We start from the raw sequence: 23,839 nt of genomic DNA on the forward strand, positions 1-23,839 counted from the left end.
AATGACTGGGTTATGGCGTTGTAACCAGGGCATGCCCAACACCAATCCTGCTGGTAGATTGTCCAGAACCAAACAACTTAATTTTTCCACATGGGTAGCGCCCACTTTGAGCGAAAACAAGTCAGACATAAAGAGAATTCCCTCTTTAGTGAGGGGGGAGGAGTCAATGGCCACCACTTTGATCGGATCCTTAAGTCTAACTGTCCCTATCTTACAGCGTGTGAGCAATTGGGAGTCAATGAGATTGATGGATGATCCGCAGTCCACGAAAGCTGTAGAGGGAAAACAACAATCGTCCACTAACAATTCCACATGAAGCAACACCTTAGAAAACAAGGAAAAGGGTACCTGAGAGTCTGAGTAGTCTCCCCGCTGACTACCCAGACCTAGTCGCTTCCCGTCGACCGGGTTGAGGATGGACAATCAGGACACTCCCTTTTCCAATGTCCCGATTTACCACAGTAGAAGCATAACTGCTTTTCTCTCCGGCGTTCTCTCCTTTTCCTTCAGGGAGAGAGCCCCTACGACCATGGGCACAGAAACAGTCTCTTTTCCACTAGGGAACAATGGAGACTCCGCCTGCATCACCCCCCTGGCCCGCAGCCTGCGGTCCATCCGGACGGCCTGGGTCATGGCGTCCTCGAGTGAGTTAGGTGGGGGATGTAATGCCAAGGCATCCTGTAACCGCTCGGACAAGCCTCTGCGAAAGAGTCCTCGGAGTGCGGCGTTGTCCCAAGAGACCTCTGCGGCCCAGCGGCGGAATTTTGTACAAAACCACTCAGCCGAGTGTTTCCCCTGACAGACACTCATCACCATGTCCTCTGCCAATCGCACTTGGTCCGGCTCATCATATATGTGCCCGAGGGCCTCAAAAAACGCATTCACAGACATACTCTCAGGGGCAGTGAGAGGAAGGGAGAAAGCCCAAGCTTGTGGGGACCCTCTTAACAGAGACATAATGACCCCAACCTTCTGACTTTCATCCCCAGAGGAACGTGGCCTCAAACTAAAGAAGAGTTTGCACCTCTCCATGAAGACCCTGAACTCCTTTTTGTTCCCAGAAAAGAAATCAGGCAGTTTAACAGGTGGTTCTGGGGACACCAAAACAAAATCACTCGCCCCAGCCCCCAGAGTCCCAGCAGCTAAAGCCCCCCGCACTGTCTCAGAAACCTGCTGCTGAGAACGAGCCAGAGCTTGCTGCTCCAGAGATAAACCCTGAAACATCTGACTCAGTTTTTTCATTTGCTCAGCAAGAGATTGTATGGGATCCATATTTCTCAGCGAGAAAGAAAAAAAAAAAAAACCCAAAAACTTAACGGTCAGTTATAATGTCAGGATCCTGTCAGCGCCGGCGTGCAGCCTCCACTGAGCAGGGACTCACCCGCACTGTAGGGGGGCCCGGGGTCAGGTATAGCCGGAAAGTACAGATACACAGGACCTGTGGACGCTGAAGTTTAGCAAGCAGTCACAGGACCTACTGTCCTGTGACTGCAAGGGGGCGGGGCTTAGCGTCCTGCTTTCAGAGATGGCAGGACACTATACAGAAATACTCAGTCAGGCAAAACGGAGATCATACACAAAGATATCAGTAAAGTACCAGGGATGAGACAGAACGGATAATCAGGGCCAAGCAGAAGTCAAAACCAAACAGACACAGAAGGTACCAAGCAGAATCCAAAGCAATATCCAGAGAACAGACCGAGTCGTACACAGAGAGTCAAGCAACCAGAACACAGCACAAACACACTCAGGGGTCACCACACAATGCCAAGGGCGAAAGTATAACTGACGGGGATGGGAGCGTCCTGAGGCTATAAGAAGCCTCTCCCAGAACCAGGGAGAGGCCACAATCACAGCCCCAGGTGTGCAGGTAAGCCTGCACTGGGATCACAACCTTTAACCCCAGAAATGCCAGTCATCAGCACTGGTTCCAGACATTAACCCCACGTGTGCGAGTCAAACCCGCACTGAGATCATGACAGGAAGTAGTGATGTTTTGAAATGCCGACTTAATGGAAAGGTCTGCGGGTGTCATGTTACGTTTGCAGAGCCCCTGATGTACCTAAACAGTGGAATACACCCTCAAGTGACCCCATTTTGGAAACTAGACCACCCAAGGAACTAATCTAGATGTGTGGTGAGCGCTTTGAACCCCCAAGTGCTTCACAGAAGTTTCTAAAGCAGAGCCATGAAAATAAAAAAAACCCTAACCCTAACCCCAACACACCCCTAACCCTAATCCCCAGTGGTGGGATTCAAATTTTTAACAACAGGTTCTGTGTTTGTAGGAAAACCACACCCGTTTTAAGCCACACCCATTAAGCCACACCCATTTACACTCACCTTTTCCTCAAACATATACAAGTAGGGGCGCAGTCAAGGAGCTGTTCCCTATAGGCAGCACAGGTCCCCAATAGGCAGCACGGGTCCCCAATAGGCAGCACGGGTCCCCAATAGGCAGCACGGGTCCCCAATAGGCAGCACGGGTCCCCAATAGGCAGCACAGGTCCCCAATAGGCAGCACAGGTCCCCAATAGGCAGCACAGTGCTGCACAGGTCCCCAATAGGCAGCACAGTGCTGCACAAGTCCCCAATAGGCAGCACAGTGCTGCACAGGTTCCCCAATAGGCAGCACAGTGCTGCACAGGTTCCCCAATAGGCAGCACAGTGCTGCACAGGTTCCCCAATAGGCAGCACAGTGCTGCACAGGTTCCCCAATAGGCAGCACAGTGCTGCACAGGTTCCCCAATAGGCAGCACAGTGCTGCACAGGTTCCCCAATAGGCAGCACAGTGCTGCACAGGTTCCCCAATAGGCAGCACAGTGCTGCACAGGTTCCCCAATAGGCAGCACAGTGCTGCACAGGTCCCCAATAGGCAGCACAGTGCTGCACAGGTCCCCAATAGGCAGGCACAGGTCCTCTGTCCACCCCAGACTCCTCTGTCCCCTCTGTCCACCCCAGACTCCTGTGTCCCCTCTGTACTCCTCTGTCCACCCCAGAATCCTGTGTCCCCTCTGTACTTCTCTGTCCCCTTTGTACTCCTCTGTCCACCCCAAACTCCTGTGTCCCCTCTGTACTCCTCTGTCCACCCCAAACTCCTGTGTCTACCCCAGACTCCTCTGTTCTCCTCTGTCCACCCCAGACTTCTGTGTCCCCTCTGTACTCCTCTGTCCACCCCAGACTCCTGTGTCCCCTCTGTACTCCTCTGTCCACCCCAGACTCCTCTGTCCCCTCTGTACTCCTCTGTCCACCCCAGACTCCTCTGTCCCCACTGGACTCCTTTCTCTCCCTCAGACTCCTCAGTCCCCTCTGGACTCATCTGACCCAAGCTAGTCCTCTGTCCCTTCTGTCCCTCTGGACTTCTCTCTCTCCCCCAGACCTCTCTGTCCCAGAGACTCCACTGTCCCCTCCAGACTCAGCGTGTTCCGTCACGACGTGTACCTGAGCACCTGACCGCGTCCTCACAGCACCACACGCTGATATACGTGATATACGGTAGCTGTAGTTCCGGGTTCTTGCTTCCTGAGGCTGGGCTGGAGGTGAGCTCTATGCTCCCTGTGGATGTGACGCGGCGATCCCCGCACTGTGCTGGCTGCAGCTCCGGCCCCTGTATAGTCCTCAGAACCGAATCACGGCTCTGAATCTCCCCGGTTCAGGGAATCTGCTGCTTTTTTAACAACCGGTTCCACCGAACCGTGGAGAACCCGCTGAATCCCACCCCTGCTAATCCCAACCCTAATCATAACCCTAACCACAACCCTAACCCCAACACACCCCTAACCCTAATCCCAACTCTAACCCTAACCACAAGCCTAACCGTAATCCCAACCCCAACCCACCCCTCACCCTAATCCCAACCCTAACCGTAATTCCAACCCTAACCCCAATTCTAAGCCTAACCCTAATTCTAACCCTAACCCCAACCCTAACCATAACACTAGCCCTAACCCTAATGGAAAAATAAAAATATTTTCTTTATTTTATCATATATTCCTACCTATGGGGGTGATAAGGGGGGGCGGTGATTTACTTTTTTTTATTTTGATCACTGCGGGACATCCGGGACAGCCAGAGGGACTTCGGAGCCACCGTGCAGGGTGAGAGGGGGTGATCGGAGGGAAGGTGGGGGAGCAGATTTTGACAGTCAGTTGGGGGGGGGGGTCGGTTCAGTGTCTCCAGCCATGCCCGATACTATTTCAGCATCGGCCATGGCTGGATTTGTAATATTTCATCAAATTTCATTGATGAAAGATTACAATTGCTCTGACTGGCAGTTTCACTTTTAACAGCCAATCAGAGCAATCGTAGGCACGTGGGGGCTAAGCCACGCCCCCTGTGGTTAACTCTAAGGTGTCCTCTGTGTGCGGGTCGGGTGACCTTTCAGTGACCCTGGTCACCCGACCCGCAGGGGGGCAATAAATTCATGACGCCACATAGGCGTCATGGGTCGTTTTGGCACGACTTTTCATGATGCCTACGTGGCGTCAAAGGTCGTGAAGGGGTTAAAGTGGCTCTTCTGGTAGCGTTGACATCAGCCCGTAGAGTAAGTGACATCCAGGCGTTATCCAGACTTCCTCCTTACATACAATTGAGGGACGACAGGGTAATTCTTACATCTGATCCAGCATACCTGCCTAAAGTAGCCTCCAGTTTCCATAGAACACAGGAGATAGTCCTTCCATCCTTCCTCCCTAATCCCACGAACGAAAAGGAAAGGAAACTACACACTCTAGACGTTAGGAGATGTCTCCTCCCCTGGAAAAAAGATAATGCCTTGTTTATCTCCTATCAGGGCACTAAGAAGGGCCTTAGGGCTTCAAAAAGCTCTCTAGCGAGGTGGATTAGGGAGGCCATTTCGTTAGCATACACTTCAAAGGGCAGATCGGCTCCTGGAAAGCTGAGGGCGCATTCTACCAGGGCCAAGGCAACCTCGTGGGCAGAGAGATCGGAAGTCTCGATCGACCAAATATGTAAGGCAGCTATTTGATCCTCTCCGAGCACCTTTTACAACCATTATAGACTAGACCTGGGTGCTTCCTCAGACCTCTCCTTTGGTGTCAGGGTTCTGCAGGCTGTAGTCCCTCCCTAAAGTAATTATTACTCTCTGTAATTCTCTCAGGTGGTGCTGTCATGGACGACCGAATAAAGTCGTAGTTACTCACCGGTTAACGGTATTTTTCGGAGTCCATAACAGCACCCGTATATTCCCTCCCTTTAGTTTAAATTTGGGTGTGCACTTCTACCTCTTATATGTACACTGGTAATAAATAATTGTATAGAGTATTGTACATAAATTATGCTATTAACCTTGGCGGTCCTCTTTGTGCTCCGTAAACTAACTGATGCGTGGGAGAGGTGCCGCCCTTATGTATCTGAGGAATTTCCTGTTCCTGGAGGGCGGATCCCCTCTCAGGTGGTGCTGTCATGGACTCCGAAAAATACAGTTAACCGGTGAGTAACTACGACTTTTTTTTATTGCAGCAGCATATGGGGGGTATTTATGGAGCATCTTATGGGGCAGCATTAACCCTTGTGCAGCAGCATATCATGGGGGGTATTTATGGAGCATCTTATGAGGCAGCATTAACCCTTGTGCATCAGCATATGGGGGGTATTTATGGAGCATCTTACGGGGCAGCATTAACCCTTGTGCAGCAGCATATTATGGGGGGTATTTATGGAGCATCTTATGGTGCAGCATTAACCCTTGTGCAGCAGCATATGGGGGGTATTTATGGAGCATCTTATACGGCAGCATTAACCCTTGTGCAGAAGCCTATTATGGGGGGTATTTCTGGAGCATCTTACGGGGCATCATTAACCCTTGTGCAGCAGCATACGGGGGTATTTATGGAGCTTCTTATGGGTCAGCATTAACCCTTGTGCAGCAGCATATTATGGGGGTATTTATGGAGCATCTTATGGGGCAGCGTTAACCCTTTTGCAGCAGCATATGGGGGTATTTATGGAGCATCTTATGAGGCAGCATTAACCCTTGTGCAGAAGCATATTATGGGGGGTATTTATGGAGCATCTTATGGGGCAGCATTAACCCATGTGCAGCAGCATATTAGGGGGGTATTTATGGAGCTTCTTATGGGTCAGCATTAACCCTTGTGCAGCAGCATATTATGGGGTATTTATGGAGCATCTTATGGGGCAGCATTAACCCTTGTGCAGCAGAATATGGGGGGTATTTATGGTGCATCTTATGAGGTAGCATTAACCCTTGTGCAGCAGCATATGGGGGGTATTTATGGAGCATCTTATGGGGCAGCATTAACCCTTGTGCAGCAGCATATGGGGGGTATTTATGGAGCGTCTTTTTGGGCCAGCATTAACCCTTGTGCAGCAGCATATGGGGGAGTTTTATCTGTGGAGCATCTTCTTCTTCTTGGACCACCATTTAACCCTAGGCTTATACGCGAGTCAATAAGTTTTCCCAGTTTTTTGTGGCAAAATTAGGGGGGGGGGGGGGTCGGCTTATGCATGGGTCGGCATATACACGAGTATATACGGTATATAATGTAGAATATCTTATAAAAAAATGAATTAGTTAAACTGTTTTATTGTATAGAGCCCTCATGTTAAATACAAAAGAGCAAATGATAATAATGTAAAACAAAAAACATTGGAAGGGAAAAATATAAAAACCTAAAGCTTGTTGTGAGGACATCAGAACTGCTATTACTAATAAACACAAGACTTCCAAAGGGTATAAGGTCATCGCTAAAGACCTTGGTATCCCAGTTTAAACAGTGCGCAGTGTTATTAAGAAGTTTTCCAAGCATGGATCCATCAAGAACCTCCCTGGACGTGGGCAAAAGAGGAACATTGACAAGAGATGTCTTCGTAGGTTGATCCGAATGGTGGAAAAAACACCATGTCAAACATCCAAAGACCTGAAGACCAACCTGAAACAGTCTGGGCTCAGGGTTTCCCACAAGTACCTTACGCCGTACACTAAACCAAGCAGAGCTTTAAGGGTGAAAGCCAAGGAAGAAACCATTGCTGATTAAAAGACAAAAAGGAATGACTGATCTTTGGCAAAGAGTACCTTGAAAAACCACAATCCTTCTGGGAAAATATTCTGTACACAGAGAAAATAAAAATAGAGCTTTCTGACAATGTAAAGCAACAGTTTGTTTTGAGACGGCACAATGAACCTTATAAGAAAAAGAACACCCTACCAACACAGTTAAGCATGGTGGAGGATCCATAATGCTGTGGGTTTGCTTTGCTGCGTCTGCTACTGGAGGTCTTAACCGTAACACAGGAATCACGAAATCAGAGATTTATCAAGAAATTTTAGAGCGAAATGTCCTACCCAGTGTAAAAAAACTTTGAATTGAAGATCATGGGTCCTCCAGCAAGACACTGACCCAAAGCACACATCCAAAAGTACACAGGAATGGTTGTAACAGAAAAAATGGACTGTTTTAAAATGGCTAGTAATGAGTCCTGTCCTCAATCCCATTGAAAATCTTTGGGGTGAGCTGAAATCTGCCATTGGGAAAAAGAACATTAAAGAGCTTGAACAAACTGCAAAAGAAGAGTGGTAGAAAATACCAGCTGAGAAGTGCAAGAAGCTTATAGATGGCTACAAGAACTGTTTGGAGGTTGTCATCAATGCCAAAGTGTATGCAATCAAGTATTAATTAGGGGTGCCTTAATTGCCTTTATTCTTTGAAATTACAATATCTACGTTGAAAAACAATGTTTTATTGTTGTATTACTTTGCACCACTAATTAAAAAATCCTGAGCCTATAACTTTGGTACCTCGCCATATATTTCAGAAGATATTGTACAGTCTATGAATAAAATTAAGGTGTGCCAATAATGGTGAGCAGCACTGTAGCCAATAGTAACTGAAAGGGAATCTGTCAGCAGTTTTCTTGCTATGTAATCTGAGGACAGGTGTAGGGGTTAAAACACAGATTTCAGGAAAGTGTAATTTATCAGGCTGTGTACTGTTTACTTACAATGAAGGTAAGGGGATTATCAGTGCTGGGATGTTGATGTGGGCAGAGTTAGCTGTCTCATCTGTTTCATGACACATCTGAGAACTCTGATAGTTTACTGGGCGCTATAACTATGGAATCAGTGTCTCCTTTCCAACATTATGCTGATCTCATATGAGGTAGCAAAAACCTGGTGACAGATTCTCGTTAAAGACTATTTCTGGGAAAATCCATTTATCAGCAAGTCACAGGCGTTTAAAGTGTGATTTCTGGGTGCTCCATCACAAAATATTTAATTGCTTAAACCATAATATCCTTTATTACCTCTCCAAAAGTGTCTAATAAAACATTTCACACATCGTACTACTCCTTAAATACAACAACTCACCAGAAAACGGACATCGTCAAAGCCGTTCAACACAAACTTGCTCTCATACTGTGGAAGACCCAGAGATACCAACCACTGGGCTACACTCTGACAAGGCACTCTGGAAACTGTGGATGTAGGGAGGAGAATATTACTAGTGAAAGGGAAGCTGTAAGTATGTTATTAAACATTCTGGTTTTATTATATTCTGTTACCTGCCATGACCTGTTGCTCCTGAGAGAATTCTATGCCCTGCCCGATTGAACTCATTATCTTATCAATCTGTAAAAAATGAAAAATAGGGGCAAGGATTAAACAATGTTTTATAGACAACAATGACTGAGAGGCCATATTTACAGTACAACACTTTCTGTAAAAAAACAAACAAACAAAAAAAAAAACAAACAAAACTTTTCTGTGCGGGCCAAAAGTTTTTAGCATAGAATTTGACCAATGGTTTAGGTTTTTAAATTTAATTCAATTGGAAAGGTAAGATCAGAAACCAACCCCAACGGTTGCAGATATTGCTGTGGAATACCCTGGGATTCATGGCAAATTCCAGAATTAAAGAAAAAAAAAGACAAAATAAAGAAAGCCACAAGAGGTTTAACCCCTTAGTGACAGAGCAAATTTGGTACTTAATGACAGAGCCAATTTTTACAATTCTGACCACTGTCACTTTATGAGGTAATAGCTCTGGAACACTTCAACGGATCCCGCTGATTCCGTGGCTGTTTTTTCGTGACATATTGTACTTCGTGTTAGTGGTAAAATTTCTTCATTATGACTTGCGTTTATTTATGAAAAAATAACAGAAATTTGGCAAAAATTTCAGAAATTTGGCAATTTTCAAACTTTTAAATTTTGTGCCCTTATATCAGAGTCATATCACACAAAATAGTTAATAAAGGACATTTCCCACCTGTATACTTTACATCAGCACAATTTTGGAAACAATTTTTTTGTTAGGGCGTTATTAGGGTTAAAAGTTGACCAGCGAGTTCTCATTTTTACAACAAAATTTACTAAACTATTTTTTTAGGGACCACATCACATTTGACGCGCGTATGGGGGGGTCAAAAGGTGCTTCATGAGAACTAAAGCAATGTGGAAGGAAAAAATGAACATTTGAACATTTTACTTTTTTCACAAAAAATTTACTTTGGAACCAAACTTTTTTATTTTCATAAGGGTTTCAGGAGAAAATGGACCACAAAATTTGTTGTGCAATTTCTCCTGAGTACGCCGATACCCCGTATGTGGGGGAAATCCACTGTTTGGGCATATGGTAGGGCTCAGAAGGGAGGGAGCATTGTTTGACTTGTGGAATGCAAATAGGCTAGAATAAATAGCGGATGCCTTGTCGTGTTTGGAGACCTCCTGATGTACCTAAACAGTGGAAACCCCCAATACTAACTCCAACCCTAACACATCCTTAACACCAACCCTAACCCCAACACATCCCTAACCCAAATCCCAACCCTATCCATAGCCCCCTAAACACAACCCTAACAGCAACACCACCCTAACCCCAACCCTAGCTTTAACCCTAGTCCCAACCCTAACTATAACCCCAACTGTAACCCCAACCATAACTTCAATCATAACCCTAACCCCTAGCTATAACCCCACCCTAGCCCAACCCTAACGGAAAAATGGAAAAAAATATATTTTTTAATTTTATTTTTACCTAACTAAGGGGGTGATAAAAGGGGTTTGAGATACTATTTTTATTTATTTTATTTTTATTTAGTTACTATTTTTTTTATTTTGATCACTGTGATAGGGTCTTCAATGAAATAGGGTCTATCACAGTGATCAAAATGAACTAATAGGAGAAATCTCCTATTTCCAGGACGTCCACCTGACAGCACCCTGGAGGACGTCCTCCTCCTCCTTACAGGGACAGGAAGCACACGAGAGGTTAAAGGTCACGTCCCACCTCCTCTCCCTCAGTGTTTTTCCTGTCCCTGCACGGAGGGACACACGAGAAGCTTACCGGAGGGGCTCAGGGGATCGTACGGCTAGTCCAAGCCTTCCCCTGTCAAGAGGTCCCGGGGCCGAAACTCTCCAGTGGGGAGTCCCTCTGCCCCAAAGGCCAGGAGCAGGACGACGCTCCTGGAGGGAGCCGTTCCTCCCTATGAGAGGCTCTCGGCTCCAAAAACTCACCGCCACGGCAGGTGATGGTCGGCTCCCCGCAGGCGGCTGGCCGGGCGGGCACCGACGGACGACTGGCGCAGCCGGCGCTGGGAGGCAGGAATGAGGCCTCCGCAGTCCGCCATAGCAGGCGAAGAGGCCGGAGTGGCAGTCCGCCGCATATGGATGGGGGTTGGCTCCCCACGGCGGCTGGCCGGAGGAGGCCGCCATAGTCACGCGCAGAGCAGGAAGTGGAGGAGGCGGCCTAGCGCGAGAGGCCGCGCGTCACATCCGGTGACGTCAGACACCGGCCTTTGAATCCCAGAACGCGCTTCTGAAGCCACATAGCGCTCGCTGCTGAGGCCAGACAGCGCTCGCTACGGAAGCCACAGCGCTCGCCACTGAAGCCACACAGCGCTCGCCTCTGGGGTCCACAGCGCGCGCTCCTAAGGCACAGAGCGCGCTTCTGGAGATCCAGGGAGCACGTTTCGGAGGTCCATAGCGCCCTGCGGACCGCGCCAGGATGGAAGGGGTCGCTCCAGCAGGCGGAGGGGTAAGTGCGCATAGCGCAGACCACCCTCTCCCACCCATTACCCCAACCCAGATCTGAGTAGGTGCCCCTTCTGTATTATTAGGAGAAGGGAGCCCCGACAGAATCCCCCTCGGGGGCGAAGGACCCGGCAAAGGCCACCTCCAAATCGGTCAGATGCCCAGTATGCAGGGTAAAGCTGACAAGACCCTATGCGGACCCTGTACCTCAAGGGTCGTAGGCGAGGAACAGCCATCCCTCCTAGCCGAAATGAGATCGCTGATAAGGGAGGAAGTTCGGGCCTCTACATCCAGCCTCGCACGGCGTCAGTCCCCCAGCCCAGGGCCGAGTCGCAAACGTCCAAGGTGGGAAGCGGACCCAGAGTCGGAAGAAAGCCCTAGTGAGGAGTCCGAATTCCGGGATTCGGATCAGGAAGAAGGCGAAATCCGGGGGGATAGACAAGATCAGAGCAGGAAATACCTATTCAGACTGGAGGACACGGACGAGTTGGTCCAAGCAGTCAGAAATACTATGCAGATAGAGGAGGTCCCTAAACCACAGTCCAGGCAGGACTTAATGTTCGGAGGACTGGTGGCCCGGAGACAGGTAGTGTTCCCTGTAAGTGAACACATCAAAACGATGGTCCAGGAGGAGTGGAAGGAGGCAGAGCGTCGACTGACACTCTCCCGAGACTTTAGAAGCAGACTGCCTTTTGATCCTGAGGAAACCCGGGCATGGGAAGAAATTCCTAAAATAGATGTCCCAGTCGCTAAAGTTACCAAAAAGACGGCTATCCCATTCGAGGACTCATCAGGTCTTCGAGACCCGTTGGATAGAAAGTTAGACGTCTTATTAAAAAGAGCATGGGAGACGTCGGCGGCTCTTATTAGGGCCAACATAGCAGCCACCTCGGTGGCCAGGTCTATGTTTTTGTGGATGGGGCAGTTGGAAGAACACCTAACCAACAAGACCCCTAGATCAGACATCCTAGCATCCCTTCCGCTCATGAAATCGGCTACGGCGTTCCTATCAGATACGTCGGCCGAATCGGTAAGATTTGCAGCCAGAAACAGCTCCCTCTCCAACGCGGCCCGAAGAGCAGTCTGGCTCAAATCCTGTTCGGGGGACAACGCTTCAAAAACTAAGCTATGCGCCATCCCCTTCTCGGGCCTGAGGGTATTCGGGCCAGCCCTAGATAACATTCTAGAGCTGGTGTCCTATAAAAAGAAGGGATTCCCGGAGGAAAAACCCAGACAACCCCAGTCCTTTCGGAGAGGCTCCTTTTCTAGGAGGCAGACCGAGTTCAGGGGTCGGGCAAGGTCCAGTAGAGGCTCCTATAAGGGCTCCTTCAGCCAGACCGGGAGGGACAGAGGTCCTCCATTCACATCAACCTCTAGATCGAGGAGGCAATGACGCCATAGGTATTGGGGGGAGACTTCGCCACTTCGCAGCAAACTGGTCCCGAGTCACCCACAATCAGTGGGTCCTCAGAACCATCGCGGAGGGCTACAATATAGAGCTTTATTCACCTCCCCCCGAAAGATATATTACCCCCACTGTCGTCCTGGAGGACTCCGCAATGTGGACGGATCTACAGGACATGGTAAAATCAAAGGTCATAGTACCAGTTCCCCCGTCAGAAAGAGGGAAAGGGTACTATTCGTCCCTGTTCTCGATCACAAAACCATCTGGCGAGGCCCGTACCATCATAAACCTGAAACCACTAAATGCCTGGGTCAAGTACAAGAGATTCCGGATGGAATCGGTCCGATTCGCAACCCTCCTGATAGATCGGGACTCCGTCATGTGCACCCTAGACCTAAAGAAGGCCTACTACCAGGTCCCTATCCATCCCTCATCCCAGAGACTGCTAAGGTTTGCGGTCAGTTTACCAACCCGGACCTGCCACTTCCAGTTCGTGTCTTCCATTCGGGTTGGCCTCAGCTCCCAGAATCTTTACAAAGCTGGTGGGAGAAGTAGTGGCCTACCTGAGAGATCAGGGTATCGTGATCATACCCTATTTAGACGACTTCCTACTGGTGGCAAGATCCAGGGAAGCGCTCGTTCGCGACAGAAACCGAGCAACTACGGTAATGGAGTTCCTTGGATGGGTGATCAATTGGGAGAAGTCGAACATCAGGCCAGAAACCAGGAAAATATTTCTCGGGGTCCTCCTAGACTCAACCGACAGAATATCCTGGCTACCCGAACAGAAGCAGAGGACTATTCAGACCAAAACCAGAGACCTGTTGAGACGTCAGTGCTCCATAAGAGAGGCAATGGAGGTCCTGGGCCTCATGACGGCCTGCATCCAGTGCGTCCGATGGGCCCAATTCCACTCAAGATCACTGCAGAAAGAGATCCTTGCGAGGTGGGACAGAAGTCGCTAGACAGACCCCTAAGGCTGCCAGAACGAGTAAGAGAGTCCCTTCGGTGGTGGACACGGTCCAGAAACCTTCAGGTGGGCGTATTTTGGACAGCCTCTCCATACGTGGTAGTCACCACGGATGCCAGTGTGTGGGGTTGGGGAGCCCACATAGAAGGGAAAATCTTCCAGGGGAGATGGCCAGTAGACATCAAGACCAGATCCTCCAATTTCAGAGAACTCTACGCGGTCTGGGAAGCGCTACGGCGGAACCAGTCGATACTAGAGAATCGTCATGTCCGTATACTATCCGACAATATGACGACAGTGGCATTCCTGAAGCACCAGGGAGGGCCCAGACATCAACCACTACAGGACCTAGCAGGAAAAATATTTGCTTGGGCAGAAAGAACAGTCCGATCAGTGACCGCAGTACACCTAGAGGGTTCCCAGAACGAAGTAGCAGACTACTTGAGCAGACAACGGATTCGCCCGACAGAATGGGAACTGAACGAAGAGATCTTCAACCATCTTTGTCAGCGTTGGGGGACCCCCAGTATAGATCTCTTTGCAAGCCGAAAGAATTCGAAGGTCCCCAGATTCTATTCCCTGAATCCGACGGACCACCCAGAAGGCGTGGATGCCCTGAGTCAGACCTGGGGAGAATCCCTCTCCTACGCATTCCCGCCACTGGCCCTTATACCGGCAGTGCTCAGGAAAATACGCGAGGACCACGCATGAGTGATGTTGATCGCTCCATACTGGCCGAAGAGAAGCTAGTTTCCCCTTCTAGGAGCCATGGCAGTCGGAAATCCGGTCGAGCTACCCCTGTGGAAGGACATCATCCACCAGGGCCCGATCTACCATCCAAACCCAGCAAGACTTCATCTATCGGCCTGGATCCTGAGAGGGACATCCTGAAGACAAAGGGATTGTTGGACCAGGTCATATCCACCCTACTGGCCAGTAGGAAACCGGTGACATCCGCAATCTATAGGAAGATATGGAAAAGATTCTGTCTGGAGGGTGGCAGGTCCGATCTCGTGGCAGGCACCCCTGACCTCCCTAGCATACTAAGTTTTTTGCAGGCAGGTTTTAATAAAGGCCTTAAGCCTAGCACGCTAAAAGTCCAGGTTTCAGCCTTAAGCGCCTTCTTCGATTACCAGCTAGCTGCTCATCCCTGGGTAATAAGATTTATAAAGGCCACGCAGCGCCTGCATCCCACGATTAGGCAGCTCACCCCGCCGTGGGATCTGGGTCTGGTACTCAGGTCCCTCTGTACAGACCACTATGCTCTAGGGGAGAAAATAACCATCTCTGCCCTCACCCGTAGAACGGCCTTCCTAGTAGCCATTACCACGGCCAAAAGGATAGGGGAGATCCAGGCCCTGTCCACTAAGGACCCATATCTACAGATAAGAGGGGATAGTATAATCCTAAGGTTAGACCCGGCATTTACCCCGAAGGTAGTCTCCTCAAAGAATCTAAACCAGGAGGTAGTGTTACCATCGTTCTGCGACAATCCCCGTAATAAAATAGAACAGCGTCTTCACTCGCTGGATGTGAGGCGCGCGGTGCTAGACTATCTAGAAGCCACCAATAGCTGGCGCATTGACCCAAACTTGTTCATCCTTTTTGGGGGTAAAAATAAGGGGAAGAAGGCCTCTAAGGCGTCTATCGCGCGCTGGATTACCTCAGTAATCTCTGACGCCTACCAAGCCGAAGGCCTTAGCCCGCCAGGGTCCATAAAAGCCCACTCTACGAGGGCGGTATCAGCCTCATGGGCCGAACGGGCGGGGGCCTCGGTTGACCAAATCTGTAGAGCAGCAACCTGGGCCAATCTGAATACATTCTGCAAGCACTACAAGCTTGACGTGTTGGCTGGTCAGCAGACCGCATTCGGAAGAAAAGTTCTCCAGGCGGTAATCCCACCCTGAGGAGGTGCTTTGGTACTCTCCATGGTGCTGTCAGGTGGACGTCCTGGAAAATAGGTATTAGATCTACCGGTAATGATGTTTCCAGGAGTCCATCCTGACAGCACGGGTACTTCCCTCCCTGTTATGTTATGCTATGTTGTATTTTGATATGTCATATGCTGTAATATGATTGTTTCATTAAACTGTTACTAACATCATCCACCTTGCGGTACTTGTTAAATCACTGAGGGAGAGGAGGTGGGACGTGACCTTTAACCTCTCGTGTGCTTCCTGTCCCTGTAAGGAGGAGGAGGACGTCCTCCATGGTGCTGTCAGGATGGACTCCTGGAAACATCATTACCGGTAGGTCTAATACCTATTTTTTGCCAGCCGACAGATCTTGGTGGGTGCACTGCGCATGTGCCAGCCATTTTCTTCCCGGAAGAAGACGCCGACGGCCAGGGGACAGAACCGGGGGATGCAGGAGGGTCAAGCGACACCTGAGGTAGCTGGGGGGCTTGGGGGACCACATTTCTCTCTCCTCTGATGTGCTAGATCATATCAGAGGAGAGAGAAATTAAATGGGAAATATGACTTTTTTGCGGTCACAGTTATTCTGTGAATAACGGTGATTGCAACACTGGGGTCAGTAAAAACCGACCTGAATCATGTTCTCCAGGGTCTCAGCTACCCCTGGTAGCCAAGACTCCGGAGAATTTCCAACCCTGGGGGTGCTATAACCTTATTTCTTAGGGTCGTTAAAAAGAGGCGCTGAGGATAAGTACCCTTAACTGCTGTTGTTAAAAGGCGTATCGGCGGTCGTTAAGGGATTAACTTAACAAAAAAAATGAAATAAACAAAACAAAAATCCTCTGTACCCAACAGACAAACATGGCAATGCTTCTCTTGGTTCTCACTGGTCAGCCACCAGAGAAAATAGGGTATGCAGAGATTGGTAGAGGACATGTCTAGTGTTAAGCATGAAATGCCTGAGAGAATAAATGCTTTTTATTCCAGGCAAACCATTGCTGAAAATCTGCTCCAAAATTCGAACATTGAGTAGCGCTCATTTGTTTTAAGTAATTCGCAAACTAGCCCAGGAAGCAACAATGGGTTTAGAGAAAGCGGCAAGTGTACTAGATTTCAGTACACACACTTTTATAAACATTTAAGACGTTCTAAAAAGAATTAGGGCAGTACTAGACAATGCAATAGAAAAACAAAACTTGGATTTTTACACATTGACATAAATGTTGATAGTATTTCTACACGATGCCACAGAATAATGCAAGCAAAGCAGGAATCCTTATGTATATGCCTACACCAACATGCCCAATTATCAGCAGATAGTTCAATGACAGCAGAGCAGAGAAGATGGTTGCCCAGAAACCCATGATAAAGCCATTTCCACATACAGGTTCAATCTCCATCACCAAAATACAAGATGCGGCAGCACTCTAAGAAGTCGTATAACCAAGCAGACACCCCAAGTACCAACAGGACCCAGCTGACTGTCCTTACGTAATTTTGGGGTAGACATTCTGTGACCAATTGGTGGTTCTGATGGAAAAGCAGTATTGTTAGAGCTATCTACACAAATAACCCCCATATGCAATGAAATTAAAACAGTTTAGTGTTCATTTCAGACAGATAATCTAATCAAGATTTTGTTAGAACGGTAGTAGAAACATTGTATGTTCTTTATAAACCACAGGTGAATTTCTGTTGTTAAAAGACCGTCATATTACAATCTACTCACACTTCATTTAAATGCCTCCCCATAACCCTTACTGACCTCATCCCATTCAGATGTGAAGGAAGGAGACTTTTCTAGTCTTTTCTTGCTGCCCCCAGTGGTGCAATTGCTGAAGGACTCACTGCGATTCCAGTCATCTCCATCACCAGTAGCTGGGGGGGAACAGGTTAACAGGTCTGAGTCAGATTTGGACAAACTGCGGCGAAGAGGCAACTCCATGTGTGAGGCAGCACCGTTTCTTCCACTGTCTGCACAGGGAAGGTCACAGGGAACAGGAGGATCTCGAACTTCACAAACTGGAGAAGAACCATGCAGAAGTCCAGAGAAGTGCTGAAGCATGTGTGAATCAGAACTGTCACCTGAGGCTAAACTCCAACCCCCTGAACTGTTCCTCCGTTGGCCACCTGAAAAGTCAGAAGCATATAACTAAAAAGCAAGAAAAAAAAGACAAACTATTGAGGAAACACATTATAGACAGTTACTAATCAAGATAAACAAGAAAAACAAGCCATCTTACAGGGACGCAGCGTTGCTGACAGAAAGATTAGAACTTGTGCAAATCGAAAATTCCAATCCTCCTAAGACACAGTCAGCAGCAGAACGAGTGTCAACTGCTTAACAGTAACTACTATTGTTCAACCCTGAGCTTTGACATTTTGTAAATATGGAGAAAAGCTAAATAGAAGATGACTTTGAGGATATGTTTAATAATGAGATCTTACTGTTCAGCCTTTCTGAGCCATGAGACTCTCCTTCAGAATGGCCACTGGACAGATCAGAAGAACCGCGGCGGTTCGCAGGGCGGCATGGATCTTGTGGAAATGTTGACAGTCGTGCCCGAACCTTAAGTTAATTTTACAAAAGAGTGGTGTATGTTAACAATGACTTTAAAGCTGATACTATAAATATATTCTAAAACATGAAATTAATATAAATAGTCTTACCTGAGGCTGAGAGTTACCAACATCCCCTTGTAAGTGCAGCAATCCTGTACAAAACAATCATTTTTAGTTAGTATCATGCATCTTTAGCTACATAAATGTAGTAATATGAAGGATAAAAAAAGGCCATGATCCTCCTCAATCAGAATATTGGGGTTTAAGTCCCCTATTGGAGTGGAGCTCATGTTTACTGCCGCTCTATCCAAAGCCTAAAGGTCTGATAGAGATTGCAGGGTTCAGTCCTATAGATCTCAACGTCTGCGCCATTTAACCAGTGAGATGTCTGTAGCCAATACAAACATTTCAAATCTGATACATAATGGACAATCTTTATTTAGCAAGATGAACAGTTGCCATTGAAGACATTAACCCCTCCATGACCAAGCAAGATTTTTCAATTTTGACATGTGTAAGTCCCACCAAAGGTGCTAGAGCAGCAGAAAACCATCAAAATGTACCCGATTTTGGAAACTACACCCATCACAGAATTCATCTAGATGTATAGTGAGCAATTTTACCCCACAGATATGTCACATGATTTTAGGACACTGGGCAGTTAAGAAAAAAAAAAAAAAAAAAAAAAAAAGATTGTTTTGTTTCCAAATTTCCCATTTTCACAAGCGGTAAAAAGAGAAAATAGACCCCACTATTTATCATACAATTTCTATTGAACATGGTCATACCCAAAAGTGGAGATAAGCTACTGTTTTGGCACATGGCACAGCTCGAAAATGAAGAAGCCCCTTTGGCTTTTTGAGTGCAAATTTGGCTGGAATAGTTTGTGGGTGGTGCTAACAGACAGAGCCCAGAAGTGCCAGAATACAGAAAACCCCCCAATGTGATGTCTTTTTGGAAATTACACCTCCAGGTAATTCCACGAGAGGTGTAGTTAGCATTTTTACATTATACTTGTGTCACGGATTCCTTTAACATTGGGCTGTATGAAAATAAAATTATATGCTACAATAATAAGTAGATTTAGCATGAAATGTTTCATTTTTAACATGAATTAAAAAAACAAAACCTTTTAAATTATTACGCAATTTTTCCCTAGTGCAGCAATGCCCTTGCATGGCCATACACTGTTTGGGCAAATGGCATGGCTTAGAAGGGAAGCAGTGCCCAATTGGGGCTCAGATTCTCTCAATAGTTTTTGAGCGCCATTTGTGGAGTCCTTATGGAATGTGCACACGTTGCAGACTTGGGTGCGGATTTTTCTGCAGAGAATCCGCATCTCCTGGCAGAAAACGCAGGGTAAAACGCATGCTGATTTCTAGCGGATTCCTTGCGGATTCTAGTGCGGCTTGTCTGTGCAGATTTGCTCCAAACTTTGTCCCTTGTGCTTCTGGGGAGGAGATAGGGTGTGTGCATACGTTGCGGATTTGGCTGTGGATCCGGCGCGGATTTGGCCTTGGGGATCCGCAGCAGTTTCCATGTGGTTTACAGTACCATGTAAACCTATGGAAAACCAAATCCGCTGTGCACATGCTGCGGAAAATTACGCACAGATTTGCTGTGGTTTATTTTCCGCACCATGTCAATTATTTTTGCGGATCCGCAGTTGAGATTTCCATTCTGGGACATACACAACACTCTCTCTCAATAGGCGAAACGTGCGTTGGAGCTGGAGATCCTAGGGAGCCATTGATAACTGGTATTTGTAATCCTTGTTGTACTTTTTTGCACTTTATTTCAGACTTTGGTCTGTTTATTATTGCACTTTATACAGACTATTTCAGGATTATGTATGGTCATTTTATCTAATCATGGCCCCTATATATGTTATGCTATTATCATCTCCTCATACTATGGTACTTTATTATGTCTAGTCTTTGCTGGTTCTCCTTTTAAATATTGATATGAATAAAATTATTTTAAAGTCTCAATACTTGTTTATTCACTTTGAGTAGGTTTTATATGAATCATTAGTGAATATTCTTAGGTGTTTGGTGATTACTGAGTTTATCTCACTACGTGGTTGGTTTATAGAAATGTGTGTGGCAGTGTATTATATGGACAAGGATCGTGTAAGCGTGACGAGGTGGGGGATAGGGGAGGGTTTTCTTAGTTTCTAAGGGGGGATTTTCTTGTATTACTAAAAATGTAAGAAAACTAATATTGCTGATATATTTATACATGCCTGTGTATGTATTATCTTATTTTCTTCAATAAAAACTATTTGATTTGAAAGATGTGGTAATGTAAAGTGTGTATGCGTAAACGTGTAACTGAAAGATGTGATACTGTGTGTGTATATGTATGTAAATGTGCATGCAACAGAGCTGTGTGTGTCAATATGGGTATATCATGTAGGGAAAGGAACGAGGGAATATGTGTGTGATTAAAATATAGCTTTTATTTTATATAGAATGACTTTTTTGAGCTTAGAATAATTAAGATTAATTAAGAGGCATCATATACTCAATATTTAGACTGAATGTCTATTGGAGCACTGTTGCATTGCTGATCAATTTATTATCTGCTATGCAACTGTGAGCCACTAAAGTCCCAGTATGCAAGTAACATAGTATTACCGTCCATAGCTTAGGGAAACTCTTGCCAAGGTCCCTTATATAATTTAATTAGCGAGAGGTAGGATCTTATTAATGATTGTCAGCTACGATAAACAGCGAGGCAGTAGTTCCTACAGTGAACTCCATTATTAGACAGGGTTGCATCTCAATTATACACTGGAGCCAGCTCATTGTATAATGCACACGGCAGAGAGACACTAACAATAGATTTATTGCCTCCCTACTCTACCCTGGGATATTAAAGTGAGTGATAATGACCCCTCCACTTTACACCAGCAGGGAAATATTAATTTATAGGAAAAACATTTTTTCTATTTTCTGCTGTCTAAATCTGGGGTGCATCTTATGGGAAAGTGCTTCTTACACTCCGAAAAATACGGCAGGTCAAGCGTAAATGAGAAGTGATAGACACCTTTTGTTTTATTTGCACCAATTCTCATATGCTTATCTATTGGTCTTTCAGTATTTAAACTTTACCTTGATCATCGGGCCTTTTGGTCTCAGCAGTGAGCAGAAGCTCGTATGGGTTCTCTTCCTCCAGACTAATATGCATTTTACTATGGACCTTTTAAAGAAAAAAACGGCACATCTAAAGTTATCAGTTCATGCACATTGTCTTAATATACAGCCAAGGACAGAGGCCGATTCAGGAAGATCTGGAAACCATTATGACTGTAAAGGTGCACATTAGTATAACAATGATGGTCAGCAAGAGTATGAAAAGTCATATATGGTGTGCAGAAGAGCTTCTCTTTATAAACCAGCTTCAGAACCTAAAAAGATCACTCATTTAAAAAGTCATTTGAAACACCTCCACTGTACACTATGTGAGTAAGGAAGTACCATAGTTGTATGGGCATCTCTACAAACAAAAACATCAGGCCAAGGATAATCTGCCATAATACTTGAAAGGGGTATTCTCATGTCAGCTATTCATGGCTGAGATGGAAACATTGTGTGTGTGCAGAGATCAGGAGTAGAGAAGCAGCCAAGTGCTACTGTGTAACATGGCTTCCAAAATTCCTGTAGAAGTTAATGGGAATTGGAGAACTCGAGAAGTACAGAATATTTTCATTTAACTGACAGATTTTCTAAAATGGAAATACCCCTTTAAGAATCAGGCCATTTTTAGCTTTTTCATCCTTGCCTACCAAGAGTCATGACTTAATTTTGTAACAACAAAGCAATATAAGGGAAGCGGAAGAAAATGGTTGTTTTTTTTTGTAAATAGCACCATTTCGTTCACTCCCATCACAGCGAGCATTAACCTTGCTGACTAAGCCAGACTGATCAAATCCAAGGGGTGTCACGAGTGTGGAATGCTTCACCACATCTCAGGAAGTCAGACTGTTTTTTCATGACACATTGTACCTTATTAGTGGGAAATGTAATTACAATTTACATAGGTTTCTGAAAATATCAGGTTTTTTTCCTAAACATATCAAAAAATGTTGCAATTTCTAAAATGTTACATTTTATGTCATTAAACCAGATTAAACCAAACAAAAGTTAATAGACAACATTTACCATAGGGTCTATATAATATATATTATCATCATATTTGGAACACCATTTTGTTAGGATGTTAAATGGCTTAAAATTTAATAGCATTTTTTTCTTCAATGAAATAACCCATTTTTTTTTTTAGTAACTATTACATTTTGAAATGACTGTAAAGGGCCTAGGTGTTAGAAGGCCCAAAACCATACCTTGCTTTAAAAACAGTTCCCAAAAAAATTCGCCATGTTTGAACATTTAATTTTTACGCTCTTAAAACAGAGAGTCATATCACTAAAATAGATAAGAAATAACATTTATCACATCTACTTTATATAAGCATAATTTTTTAAACTTTCTTTGTTAGAACTGAAGGGTTAAAAATTTTAGCAGCAAGTTTTCATTCATCCAACAAAATTTACAAATCCAATTTTATTAGGGAAAACTTCATATTTCAAGTGACTTTTAGGGTCCTTAACGTCCTATATGTAAGAAAACAATCAGAAGTGACCCCATTATAAAAACTGCACCCTCCCAGGTATTCAAAATCACACTTAGAAAGTTTACTACGCTTTAAGTACTTCACGGAAATTAAAACAACGTAGAGGCAAAAATGAAGAATTGGTTATTTTCCACAAAAATGTTACTTTAACACCAAATTTTTCATTTTCACAAGGGTAACAGGAAAAAATGGACCACACAGTCTATTGTGCACACGGCAGTGCTCGGACGTGAAGACGTGCTATTTGAACTTTGGAGCACAATTTGGACTGGAATACATTGCTGCCACCATATCCCATTTGAAGAGTCCCTGACATACCAAAACAGCAGAAACCCCTCACAATAGACCCCATTTCAGAAACACCACCACTCAAGGAACTCAGCTAGGGTTGTGGTAAGCATATTAAAAACCTACAAAACGCTTCACAATTTTATAATATTGGATAGTGAAAATCAAACATTACATTTTTTCTACCAAAAATTCTCATTTTCACAGGTAAGGGTTCCTTCCCATTTGCGACGACATTGGACGAATGTAATCTGATTAAAAATAGGATTGCATTCGGACCAATGTTATCCTATCATTGTTCATCTGTGGGGGTTTTTTTCCAGCTCTGATCAGATCACAATCAGACAGCAAAAATTGCAGGATCCTGCGATTGTAATCAGGAATCGGATCGCATCCCGCCATAGAAGTCAATGGGTGTAAGAAAAAAAAAAATCGAAGAGCACTCTGACCATGCGAGTGTTGTCCGATTTTTACACAGCGATCTCCTTTGAAAAGCCGACAATTCATCTGCCGCGTACAGTAAAATCACAGCGTGACAGGTCGGAACAGAATAGATACATACACATAGAATAGATAGATATAAAGAGGCCAGTGACAGATAGAAAGATAGATGAAAAGCCGGCAATTCATCTGCCGCCTACAGTTAAATCACAGCGGGAGCTGACATATTGACTAGATGGATTACATACAGTATATACACATAGAATAGATAGATGTCAGTGACACACACACTATATATATATATATATATATATATATATACACACACATACATATATATACTAGCTGAAGAGCCCGGCGTTGCCCAGGCATAGTAACTAACTACGGTTAGTTATAACAAAATATAATGAATATATATATAATGATTTTATATATATATATATATATATATATATATATATATATATATATACACACACACGCACAGATAAATATATATATCTATATACAGATATATAAAAAGCTGAGTGTATAGCCCCGTCCACTCCGCATAGCCACATTCTTTATAATATCCCACATCATCCCGTCAGCTAGAGCTACCGGAC

At 45.5% G+C, this 23,839-nt stretch overlaps 1 protein-coding gene across 5 annotated transcripts in view; it reads right to left on the reverse strand.

Moving 5' to 3' along the window:
• The window catches only part of ANKS1A (ankyrin repeat and sterile alpha motif domain containing 1A), a 537,122-nt gene that overhangs the window by 137,609 nt on the left and 375,674 nt on the right, over positions 1-23,839 (reverse strand). For 4 of the 5 annotated variants that reach the window (XM_073575593.1, XM_073575591.1, XM_073575589.1 and 1 more), the window contains 6 exons: positions 20,984-21,071; positions 17,976-18,019; positions 17,754-17,874; positions 17,071-17,435; positions 8,545-8,611; positions 8,351-8,457 (listed from right to left, as the gene is read on the reverse strand). In XM_073575593.1, the coding sequence (XP_073431694.1) occupies positions 8,351-8,457; positions 8,545-8,611; positions 17,071-17,435; positions 17,754-17,874; positions 17,976-18,019; positions 20,984-21,071 (792 nt within the window). The remainder of the gene's footprint in view (positions 1-8,350; positions 8,458-8,544; positions 8,612-17,070; positions 17,436-17,753; positions 17,875-17,975; positions 18,020-20,983; positions 21,072-23,839) is intronic. The other variant, XM_073575594.1, reaches the window with a different exon arrangement.

Source organism: Dendrobates tinctorius, unplaced genomic scaffold (assembly GCF_039654945.1).
Source record: "Dendrobates tinctorius isolate UK_male_01 unplaced genomic scaffold, ASM3965494v1 ptg000045l, whole genome shotgun sequence".
NCBI lineage: Eukaryota > Metazoa > Chordata > Amphibia > Anura > Dendrobatidae > Dendrobates > Dendrobates tinctorius.